Source organism: Opisthocomus hoazin, chromosome Z, assembly GCF_030867145.1.
Source record: "Opisthocomus hoazin isolate bOpiHoa1 chromosome Z, bOpiHoa1.hap1, whole genome shotgun sequence".
Classification (NCBI taxonomy): domain Eukaryota; kingdom Metazoa; phylum Chordata; class Aves; order Opisthocomiformes; family Opisthocomidae; genus Opisthocomus; species Opisthocomus hoazin.
The window spans coordinates 8,991,079-9,003,783 of NC_134454.1; the positions used below are offsets into that span (position 1 = coordinate 8,991,079).

The following is a 12,705-nucleotide window of genomic DNA, read 5'->3' on the forward strand; positions in this document are numbered from 1 at the left end:
CTGCAGTGCACAAGTGGGTGATCATGTGGAAATGGCCGTTTAGTTGGCAGTGTCTGTAAGGCACATTTTGTCATGGTTACAGAGCATGATGTCATCTGAGCGTTACAGCCTGGAGGGCCTAGTCTCACGTCACTCTCGTTGGATGCAGTGGTAGTACCTATTTCTCGCACCTCTGAAAATCAGACCTGAAGTCTGCAGGTGCGCGGCAGTAGGACCAGTTTGTAGGTTGTGTTTTATTCTTTGCATACCATGTGCCAGAATGCAAATCATACAGATAAAGTTTCCACTCTTAACTCGTGACCTAATCGGTAAATAGCCACAAATGGAAGTCTAAGGCTTCTGCAGTGCATACGGAGTAAGCTCCTGCTAAATCAGGCCTTGACAACACGGTGCTTACTTGGCAGTACAAACAGCTTCTCAAACAGAATATATCTATCTGTCTCCATCACACAGTCTAGCAATAGTGTGGTGACTCCACACTTAATTATACATTTAGTAAGATTAATCAGCTTATCTGCAGTTAGAGTATGAATCTCTTGACAGTGGGAAAAACTAAGGGTGTGAGGCATCCTTTCATATTCAGGACTTCCACACAGAGCTTGTGTTGGACTCAGACCATCTGTCATTTCCTGAGCAGGAACTTAATTAGTTAACTACAAAATGTCAATATTTGAGAAAGTTAGTGTTTTAGATGGCTTACATATAGTTCCAGATTTTGTGAAGAACTCACACAGGATCCCAGTCAGACATCTTTGGTTTTTTGGGATTGCATGTCTGCTGCATTCACTCTGGGCATTAGCTACACGGAAAGCATATTTACGGCGTAGCAGGAGGGAATCGTACTGCCGAGCGTCCTCTGCAACTGCCTTCTCTTCCCACGAGAGAGCAGAACCCTAAACAGCCTGGCTCCTCCCTGTCCCTAGCCTTTCCCATCCTCATCCCCATCATACCTCTTTCCACCCCTGAATCATGTTACTTCCCATTCTGTACTCAATTAAATGACAGTAACGAACGTTGCACGTGCTGACAGTTCATCATTCAATCCTGAACTTTCTGTTATTTATTTTTAATTCCCACACAGGAAAAAAAAATAATCTCACATCTGTAGATAAATCCCAAGTGAAAAACACAGACTTTCTTCCCAGAAAATCCCTCTGCAGATGTCCTAACTCCTAATATTGGTGGCTAGCATGTGCCCAAAGAACTGTACAAATTTTACAGTTTACTTGAATGATTGAATCTAGCAGCTGTTAAGCAAGGGCTATTGAACAATACCAGGAAAAACTTGAATCACATATTACTTGCAGCCTTTTTATCAATGCAGCATTTATTCCACTCCTCGTTCCTCCCTCTGCCAATCCAGACAGGCTGCCTAAGGAGAAGCTGTAATTCGTGCAGAAGCATATCCACTGCATACTGGATTTCAGACATCCAGCAAAAGCTGTTCCACAGCAGCGCCTGTTTTGGTCTACACAGCCATTTTGCAACACTAGCATGTGGAGTAAGACTGTAGCACATCTGTTATTATTTCCCTTAACCTACAAGGAGTGCATAGCAGGTGATGGATGGAAGAAAGCTGCGCAAATAAGCAGAATGGTGCTTTTGCTAGTGAGGCAACACACTCAGAGGAGAAGCATTGCATACCCCCTTGCAGGCCGGGACAGAGGGCTTTCTTTGACTCCCAGGAATTACATTTTGTTTCCTCCCCCGTGCTGGTGAGTCACATTCCAAGGTGCTGTTAAGGCGATAGGAGAATTTAAGTGTCAGCTGCTTCCCCTGCCCGTTCCAGGCCTGGCAGGGGAGGCTAAACCTGCAATGGAGCTGCTGAACTAACTGTGGCAGGACCAGGGCAGGGACAAGGACAGTTGCTTGGGTCCATGTTCAGATTCAGCTTCTTCCCCACGCTGGCAAGAACTGTCACATGATGGATCTGTTGTTCATGCCCCTGCATAACACCTTGGGGCCCAGCGTTCAGTGCACTTGCCTGAGTATTTCTACGGAATTACTTGTCGAAAAGAAGAATGGTGGGACTGGTCTGACAGTAACATGGGAAAATAAAAAATACCTAGTGATTCTAAGATATCCAAAGCACTAATTGGAGTAGGCATGCTGTTAAGAGTTTTGAAATAGATATTTATCTTGATTTTCTCTGCTATGCACAAATCTATTTCAATAAACTTTCTGCAGCTTTTCTCTGGGCATCTCGGGGGGGATGCTCTTTTTACAAAAGTTGCTTTCTCTGTGAGGTTAATGACTGGTGATCATTCTCCCTTCCTCAGCCGTTTCCTTCCTTCCTTGTTTCTCCTGATTTGATGGATAGTAACAGGCAATTTTGTAAGTCAGACCTGACTTTTCGAACGTCACGAGTTGCTGACATAGCAGTAAATCAGTTGTCAATTACGAGAAACAGGTTTTCAGGGAACTTATCCTGTTCGGACTTTGTAAATCAATCTGCATGTAAGTTTGTGTGAAAGTGTTCCTTAGGATAATCACCCTGTCTCAGAGTAATTAGAGACTTACAGCTCCAGTGAAATACAGCCTTTTCTGGTGATTAAGTGTAATTTCCAGAATGCAACCTCACGGAGGTGTGGTATCCACCAGATCACAAATACTACTTCTCAATAAAGTTCTGCTGCAAGAGAACTGATTTTCCTACAAGAGTATAAAATACACTTTCTCTGCCTTTTCTAAACATTATAGCAAGGCTTACATAGAAAAGCTTTCATTTGTGAACTGAAAGACAAGACAGATTAAGTCAGTCAAAATATCTCAAAGATTTTCAATTTTTTTTCTCTTTCATTTTTTTTAACTCCTAAGTAATTTACACTTTGAAACAAAGTCATTGCAAGTCAGAGAAAACAAACCATTCACACATAGGAAATGCCTCAGTTTGAATCACTGAGTTTTAAAACTATTTACACTTTTAGTAGCAAAACAATATATTAATTAATGTTAGCTGTTTTCTTTGAGTGGTTTTGATAAGCCAACATTTTATTTTTGGAACTTCATTGCAAAAAGCTTTTTTTCGATAGCTCAGGTTAACAATATTCATCTTACAATAACACTACTATGTGCTAATCTTCAAGTGATACCTGCACTATAACAGTAATTGGAAAATACAAGTTCAGTGGCAGAATGAGAATTTGAACTGCAAAGTACGGCACCATGGGGAATGGCCGAATTAATTGTTAGTATCCACATTTTAATCAAAAACACATATTGTATGAAATAACTGTCAAAATATGTTTCTGTCTAAAACTCAGGTACTATACTAGCACTGTGAACTTACTAGTGCAACTGAAGGAGCAAAACTATCTTAGTTAATGGTGCTGATACAGTTCTGCATTCAACATTTGCAAGCTGATACAAAAGATTTTTCCTTCACAGAAAGTAAGCTTCAGGTCCACAGGAATTTCTTGCATATTAGCATCAAATCAGAGCTGGGCTGGGCTTCCATCATCTACCTTTATGAAGATCCATTAGTAGTTTCTGCCGTCTTGCAGAGGCGACACTTATGTTCACCAGGTCAACTGAATTAGAAGTAATTGTGTGGCTACAGACGGCTTCTGTTGCTGTGGGACAGATTTCCGTCCTGTGAGTCAACGCAGACAACAACCCAATGCCCAGATCAGTGCATGAAAAAATCGGACCTAGAGGAACAAAGAAAGGCACCAGTATAATGCTGGTAAAAAAAAGCTGAGGAAATGCAGAAATTCTCGCTCTTAAAATAATGAACGTTGCCTCAGTCAACTGCACAAGACAAATGAGTTACGGTAAACATCTTAAGGCTCAGGAATTAAAAAGCTTTAAGAACCAAAGTAAGGGTTGAAAATGTTCCTGAACTAGACAGCATACGTCAGACCAAGCCTGCAAAATTGGCAGTCAGAAAGCTAATTGTTTTACTTGGAAACCAAACAAATTTAACACATATCCTATCACTTCATTAAATTGCTTTTTATTTCAACAACCTTTTAAAAACTAACTCACAACGCACTATGGTAATACTAAGAATACACTTGGCTGTAGTTTTCCAAGAAGGCATTCCAGGTTTTTAATATCATTCCACATTGATAATTATTCCTTTGTTAGAGATACATAGCAGTAATCACTTAATGCACCGCAATATTGGCCATTTACAGAGACCTCCACTTCTCAGCAAAATCTGCAGAGAGCAGAACTGCCTGTGGGACTTGTGTTGCTATAAAAGAAAATATGAAGTGCTTCCCCATGTGGAAATGTATCAACATAATGCTAATCCAGGTACTGGAAAACCGAAGCATTTATTAAAAAAACGAAAAAAAAAAAAGGTTCTTCTTCAGCTTTTGTACCAGAATGTTCAGGCTCTCTACATTAACCTTTCCTTGCTTTGCACTGCTACAGTGAAGGCTGGTAACATTTTTTTTAAACAAAACCTGAGCTTCTCATAAAATAACACAACTTTGGGAACCTGTGTTTTGCAAAGTGTTGCAGGAATCACAGTAAAAGAGGGGTCACAGAAACTTCTGGTTGGTCTTATATCAAACAGAACCTGAGTTTGAACTAAAAAATTGGCAGTGCTCTTTACAACCCATTACACTCCTAGCAGAGCCATTGTCACGGTGATGCTTGAAGAGACTACAAAGCACACTTTTTCTTTATTCCTCAGCACTGTTTATGTAAATTATATCAGGTGAAGACAAACACTTCTGGAAAACTGTCACTGATCGTCCCTTTTAGACGTAATTTCCCATTCTGAGAATGCCAGTGTTTGCAGAGTTTTTAAAACTGACTCAAGCTGGTACATTTTCTTCCAAAAGCTGAACACATTTCCCCTATCCACATGAAAAACACAGTCAATTCTCTATTTCGAAGACTATCACTTTGCTTCTTACTTTGGTCATGTGTTTTCCTTTACTCGGCATTTGGAACTTTTCATCTGTTCTTCCTAGCGCTTTTGACCTTTGTTGCTGTTTCCTCGTTGGATACTTGCTGTGGTAGATACCAGTCACCTGATTATTCCATTTCAGCTGTCACTAATGCAGACTGTATGTGGTGGCTTCATTAGTGGCAGTGCCCAAAATGATTTAAGGTGTAACCACCTCATCTATAGCTGTGCCTTGTTTACGTTAGGGATGTGAGAACTGGCATTTCCACACTGCAAAATTTTTCATTTTGCTATTCAAAATGCATTCTGAAACAGCATGGGAAGCCACAAAAACGACTAGAGACTAGGAGGTCTAGCAAAAGAGAAAGAAGAGATTACTGCTTCCCTGTACCTGCTCTGGCTCTCTGCCAGAGTATACAGCCCGGGTGTACTAGTGTTCCTTCAACAGAGCTGGGATTTCCACTTCTGCTTCAGTGGATTAGTTTATTTAAACTAAACTGTCAGGTCTTTCCCACTATAGCACGTCCAAGTGTTCTACTGTGAAGGCAGCGGTCCCCGCCAAAGGGATGGATGAGTAGCAGACAATCGTCTGCAATAGCAGACAACCTGTCATACCCTACCTGCCATGAACCGCTAAGGAGTCTGCAGAGATAGGGCTCAAAACCATCACCGAGTTCCTCCGGTTACCATTCACTCGGTGACTCTCACTAAGCTCTTAGTCTATGTCACAGACAAAAGGACCTCACCCCGCGTTTGCCCGGCCACCTCCTCCCACACAGCCAACGCGCTGTCTGGTTGAGCCGTGACGCTCCACCCTGCTCCTGAGCAGCGTGTGAGCAGACTCCTCCGCAGAGACCTGAAGAGCGCCCTACAAAACCATCCTTGTCTGCTCAGGTGCAGGTCTGCACCAGGGTTTTCTTCAGCACGAGAATGACATCCAGGTTGCATGACTGTTTTTTCCAGCTCTCCAGCCAACAGAGTTGCCTTGGCAAAATACTGCTGTGTGGGCCCAGTGTGAAACAAGCATTTGGATGGAAAATTTCAGCCAATGTTTGACAGTCACAGGCATGTGTAAACACAGCCTTTACACCGGGAAATGTCAGGCATCCTTGCCATGGCCAGTGCCACCACCTCCGCACTTAAGAAGAACGAACGTAGATGTCGATGAGCCCAGCCTCACCACGCCCGTACGAAATGTTTTACCGAGACACCTTCAGAGGGTTGCCTGGCCTTACAGGGAGTCAGCCTGGGCACAAACTAGAACCATCGGTCACCCTGCGACCAGACCGGACCCTTGCTGGAGTACTCAGCTCCTGCCGCCAAAAAAGCAGAACCAAAACCCCTCTGTAAGCTTGCTTACCGCACAGAAGAGAAAAATTTCTATCGAGCAATATAGTAAAAAAAACAAAAAAAACCCCGATTCCCCTCGCCTAAGGTTTAGTAGCGACAGAACCCGTGCGTTCCCTCCGGGCCCGTTCGCCGGCGTTCCCGCCTGCCACACGGCACGGTGCCGCCGCCCGCCCTCCCCCCGGCCCGAGGACCGATCCTCCGGCCCCGACCCTCAGCCGGGAGCCGCCTGGGGCTGCCGGCCGCCGCCGCCGCTTTGCCGGGGCTCGGCGGGGACGGCTCCGGCGCTGACAGGGCGTGATTCCCCCGAGCAAGTGTGCCGGTGCCGGCTCGCCCTCTGCCCGCTGCCTCCGGTTACAGCCCTGGCAGGGGACCGCCGGCCGCCGCTCCGCTTTCCCAGGGTTATTTTTGGCCGGGGCCGCCGCGGTGCTGACGGCAGCGGCCCGGCGAGCCCCGGGCGTCCTTGCGGGCGGCGAGGCGCCGGGCGGGGGGAAGAAGAAGGGGAAGGGGAGGCGCGCACCCCCGCGGCGCCGGCCGAGGGCCGGGCCGTCCCGCCTCCGTCCCCGCGGGGGCCGGCCGTGAGGGAGCCCGACCCCGCGGCCGCGAAACGCCTCTCGGCTCCCCGCCGCCGGCGAGGCAGCCTGAGCGAGGGGGGGCCGCGGCCATGGAGAGGACCCCCATCCCGGTGCTGACGGTGCAGACGGCGCCCTACGAGGACCAGCGGCCGACGGGCGGCGGGGGGCTGCGGCGGCCGACGGGGCTCTTCGAGAGCCAGCGCAACTACCTGCCCAACTTCGTGCAGAGCCTGCTCTCCTCCGTCGACCTCCGCGACCGCCAGGGCTGCACCATGGTGGTGGGCAGCGACGGCCGCTACTTCAGCAAGGCGGCCATCGAGATCGTCGTCCAGATGGCGGCGGCCAACGGGGTGAGCGGGGAGGCGGGGGGGGGTCCCTCAGGCTCCCGGCCGTGCCCTCGGGGGCGGGCTTCCCGCCAACCGCCGCCCCCGCCCGCCTCAGCCGGGCCGGCCGCGGCCCCCGGCCCCTGCCCGCGGCGGGCCCCTGAGGGGAGGCTGCCGGTTTCGCTGCTTGTCCGAGGGCCGGGGCGGGAGCGGGAAGCTGGGGAAACGCGCGTGGCTCCGCGGGAGGGAATGCGGCAGAGCTGGAAATCAGGACGCGGGGAGTGAAGGTGTCGGGTGCGCGTCTGCTGCTCGGGATCTTTTAAAAATATTCGAGGAAAAGGGTGTTGTCGAAGCGAGAGGAGTTCAAGCGTTTTGGCTGCACCTGGGGGAAAGAATCGTTCCTCTCTGTCGCTCACCCCCAGACACGTTACCCGGTGCGGGACGGTAACGGTGGCAAACACCGCGTTGGTCAGATGGGTGACAGCTCTTCTTGCGTGGGTTTGCAAACAGGGCGGAACTCGGGAGGAAGGCTGGTGGCTTCTGACAGACACAGGCGCGTTCGTCTGTGGGTTTGTACGTACGGAAGGCTGGAAATACCGGCTAATGCAGGCTGGAAGTTTCTGCTTCAAAGCAGACTTGAAGCTGCTGTCTCTCATGATGGCCAAACTGATTCTCCAGATCTGACAGAAAAAGTGATAGAGTTTTACAGAGTGGGTTGGTTTTTTTTTTTTTTTTTGTAGTGAGCTGAATTTTCTTAGTTTATTTCAAAAGTTTCAGTCTTCGAATGCAGTCCTGTTCTATAACCAGGAGATCTTTCATCTTTGAAATGAACCTCTGTACATGGCTGAATTTTCCCTGCTGATTTATTGTCACCTACAAACTCTATGGATGAGCCAGCCCGGTATAAACACTGAGTATTTTAAATTTGCTGCTGAAACACGTTCTCGCCGTGCAGGTACTGTCAAGCAGACGCTGAGTGATAGCTGAGATTTCAGAGAGACCGGCAGTGTCACGTACTGGCCAGCTTTGGCAACCTGGCCGTTCACACGGGGGCTGCGAAGAGGGCGGCTGGGGGGGACACCCCTGAAGGTGGGGACACGGGCGAGAGCAGCGTGGTGGTGTTTTGTCCGCGGCGGCGGAGGGCGAGCGTGCGGGGAGCAGGCTGGTGTGGGGGGCATTGCGAGGAAGGTAGGACGGGCCCCCCTCGCTCCTTCCCCCATGTAGCTCGGTGGAGAAAGCCTTACTGCTGGAATTGTACCTGCTGATATCCCTGTGGGATAAAGCGCAGGAACAGCTAAAGCAAGAGCTCTGCAGCAAGAGCTGGCATGCCGAGGCTGAGGTCCTTGCCTGCCCTTGCTCACTGGTAGGAGCTACAGAGTGGGTTACAGCCACGAGGTGACCACGAGGAGTGGGGTGCTGAGGAAGGCAAGTCTAAGCTTTAGAGGACCAGGGGCTTGTCAGCCAGCTTATGCTGTATTCAGGACTCCCTCGACTAATTTTTCCCATCGGCTTGCCTCCTTCCTGCTGCTTCTGTCACGTTCCCTATTTTGCTCGGTTTCCGGTGAAGATCAGGTCCTTTTGACCCCAGGAGATTTCCAGTTCGACACATTTCTGGCACCTTGCTGTAATAGTGCTTCTCCTTTCTTTAGTTACTGCAAGTTTCTTGGAAACACGGTTTCTCTCTAGTGTTTCCTGGAGCCAAAAAACAAGCTTTACTGCTCACAGTTGTCACAAATACCTGAATTCAAGCATGATACCCTAACTAATGACACAGGCCTCGCAAATTCAGCAGGCCAGCTGGTGGAATGCTACTGGTGCTGAAAAGGCTCCCATGTGCTGATGCTCCGTCCCCTCTCTACCATCCTCACCTGGCTCACCCTCAAACCCTGTTTCTCTCAAGCACTCTGGAAATGTGCAAGCCTCACATTTACTTAGTGAATACTGTTTGTGTGCTTTATTCTTTGCCTGTTAAAATACACCTGCTGGGAAAAAATCTAAACCTCCCTGAAGGTGTTGTTTAGTGCTGTGCTGTGTACGTGGGGGGAGAGAAGGGGAATACTCCTGAGCACAAAGGTCTCTCGCTTTGGATGAAGTTAATGTCATTAGAAGGCGTGTAGCCAGTATCACAAGGAAAGAAGTGTAGGCAGGATGAGATGAGACGCGTGGAACCCTTGAAGTTGCTTTCAAAACCTTTAGCTCCCCCAGAATGCCAGGAAGAGGGACAGCCATGTCGTGCTGATAAACTGAACTTGAATCTCCTTCCTGGAAGACACATACCCAGTGTTATGGTTAGTTGTGCCTGCTGAGTACAAAAATAAAAAGGATTTTCTATTATCAACTGTAAATGTATTGCCCTTTAGAGTTGCTAGGTTCCCCTTGTTCTAATTTGGTGACTCACCCCGCATTCCCTCTGCGTTAACAGCCCTGCACAGTTGGCATAGGCCCCAGTACAAGGAATAAGTTGAGGCCCCTGGCCGGTCAGCTGCTGGTGCTTGCCCTGCCTTCTTCTCATCTTCAGTCCCTCTTGCTTGTGCCCTCCAGCTTGGGGTTGCAGGTACACACTCCATGGCTGCAGCTTGCGTAGGCTTCCACTGGTGGCAACAGCTACTGGTGTCATCAGCACGTGCTTCGCCAAATCTTTCTGTTTGGAGCTGAGGACGGCTAACCAGGGTCGCCCTTCGGTGGGCCACACAGCTGGGGATGTAGCAAACGCAAGGGACTGCGTGTCGTGGGAGGGTGGAGGAGTGGGAAGAAAGCCAGACAGAGGTCCTGTACCATTCCGGGTGGCGACAGGCAGTTTTGCGAAGTGGGGCGGTAGGAGAGTAGTGTCTGTGTACCTTAATGTCTGGAAGAACTGAGGTAAAAGGCTCTATCATTTATAATACAGTTCCACTACAATTTAAACGCAAGTATTCTATTAGACCCATCAGCTGGTTGTGGTGTCTCGTTTTGGATGCAAAGTTTAGGATAGGTTTAGATGAGAAGCTGCTATATGTGAGCCTCAGTGGCAGATCAGAAGCTGATGATCATACTCTGAATATGGAAAGTCATCCCAACGTCCTAGAGAGATCACAGAATGATGGAGTATTACTGGTAATGCTGTAGAAGTTTGATATGGCAGAAAGTTTCCCAGTTGTCTTCTGTGTAGTATCGTGTTGTTTTTATTTTCCATGGTCTTCCATGCAGATCTTGCCCTTTCTCCCTCGACCTGTGTGAGTGATACCTTTGCTTCTATGTTGAGTGTGGTGCTCAGTCATCGTTAGGATACTACAGTAAAAGGTAGGAAGGCACAGCCCTGTGCTGTCCAGGATATAATCTGCTTGCTTCGTGTTCTTTCAAGTTTAATTGACTGAGGCATGTGAGAGATTACTGGGAAAAATAATTTAAAAAAGCATTATGTGACTCCATGATAATCAACTGAATCATCTGAAAATGCACAGCTGCAAGTGGTAATATTGCATAAAAATGTTCTTGTAAAGTACTTGTTAGGGTGACTATTCTTTCAGCTGCAACAGTTTGCTGAGGATCATGGTCTTTGTTTCTGCTGTTGCTACTAAAAGCAGTGACAAAATAGAATGTGGCGTAGGGGCACAATATTAGAAGAGACATTACATGCCTGTGATCTCGTAGCCGTGCAAGCTTTTGAATTCCAAAGATAATCTTTCCATGCTGTGAAACTGTCCAAGATTTTCAGAAGGATATTACTGGAACTTTAGTTGTTAATACATTACTTTAATACATTGTCTGGTTACTGTTTTAGTCTGGATTGGGAGAAATCTGTAAATCTGAGTGTTCATTATTTGGAATTAATTACCAGTTTAGTATTTGGTTCAGACACCAAATGAACAGCTTCTGGGTCAAGAGAGGATGAGTTTGTACACTCTTGCCACCGAAATGAAGAGAGCAGAGGAAGGTGGGTGCCATATGTGTACACTTTGCAGGTCTGCACTGTCCTCAGGGAGTCTCTTAAAACCACCAAAGACCTTCACATAAGGTGACACTCTTTGCAGTAATCACTGCAAATAGAGTATCTGTGTATCTTTCATGTGATTTCACTTTCAGCATCCTTAATTTAGAATACTAAATATTGCAGTATTTCTGTAGTGTAGAAATTAGTATAATAAATAATATTTCTAAGTAGTATAGAAGTAATAGCCTTGAGACAAATGTTGAAGGCAAAGCAAATTACTCCTGTTCGTATTAATATTGGGCATCCAGAAAAGTGGGAAGACTGGTTTGTGCAACATCTCTTGAACAGGAAAGAATGAAAATACGGTGAAGAGATAGAGGCAGATAATTTATGCATTCAGAATAATCTTAATATTCTATTTACTTTAAAGAAACAGTTTCGATGTGCAGGAAGGCAAAAGACTAAACCTCACCAGTTTAGATTTAGAAGTACATAGAGCGTGCTCATGATAAGCCTGTATGCTAGTATAAGTGCATTTGTACTCTAGTACCTCAAGATAGATTCAGTGTTGTTATTTTCAAGCATTTTGCAAAGTGTTAATTCCTGTCATCTTCCTTTTGCTTACCCATGCACAATACTGGTTTAAGAGCTGGCACCCACTTCTGACAGCTGTATTTGAAAGATTGAGTCATTGCTTTCTACATACTTTGTAGTTTAAAAAAGGGAGAGACAATATTCAGAACAAACATTTTCAGTATTTTTTTTCATCACGCTTCTCTTTCCATAATAAAGGTACATGGGTAGACGGTTCTATAGAGTGGGAGAGAGTTTGTTAACGTCTGTTTCCCAGTGTTCTGTGTTTTTTCTAATGCTTCAAATACAATTGGCAATAGTGATTAAATGACAGCATAAATACAACATTCTTGCAAGACGTGGTGTGTTGTCCACAAGCTGCTTCATGGACTGAAAAGAAGCCGTAAAAGGGCGCACTCAAATTCAAAACAATTTGAAAAAAAATTCTGTTTCTCTTTCAAATTATTTACATGGCACTGGTTTAAATAAAGCAGTACATTATATGGCTAATGGAAAGTTTTCTTCTTGAGCCTGATTCTAGAAGTGTGTCAAAGCATGTTCTAGAGTTCCTAGTGATTTCAGTGCCTCTCCTGATGGGTAGAGTTTTACCTTATGCATTTGCTGAGGTGAAAGTGTGTCTGTCAGTTGTCAGCCCACAACAGCTGGAAATGCTTCTGCTTTCAAACAGAAAAAAAAAGTCTTCCTTGTTCCACAATGTAGGAATTATGTTTCTATTGTAACAAGTAGCATTGTATAGAAAGTATTTTTGAAGTAGCTCAGTATTCAAAAGGGTTGAATAAATAAAATGTAAATGTAGCATGCTGAGATTGAAGTGAGAAAAGAGTTTTAAAAGATTACACTACGTAAATGTGAAGAAGTCTGATCAGTCAGAGAGATACCAGTTTTGTTCTGTAATCAGCGAAATAACATTTAATCAGCTGCTTCACTTGGCTTGGAGCTAGGAGTGGAGGAAATACACCTTTGTGGTTGCTCCTAAGGTCTGTAAATTACGATAAATTGAGAGATTTACAAACCCATGTGCTGTAAATTACTGTGCAGTTCTACCTTCAGGGAGAAACAAGAGTGGGAAGGCAGGAGAGACGTGAAGTCAGA

At 46.2% G+C, this 12,705-nt stretch overlaps 1 protein-coding gene across 1 annotated transcript in view; it reads left to right on the forward strand.

Annotated features, from left to right (window-relative positions):
* The first annotated feature begins 6,713 nt into the window (after window positions 1–6,713).
* Window positions 6,714–12,705, forward strand: part of PGM5 (phosphoglucomutase 5) — a 74,854-nt gene continuing 68,862 nt past the window's right edge. The window contains exon 1 of the mRNA XM_075411359.1: window positions 6,714–7,136. Coding sequence (XP_075267474.1) covers window positions 6,876–7,136 — 261 coding nt within the window. The 5' untranslated portion in view covers window positions 6,714–6,875. The remainder of the gene's footprint in view (window positions 7,137–12,705) is intronic.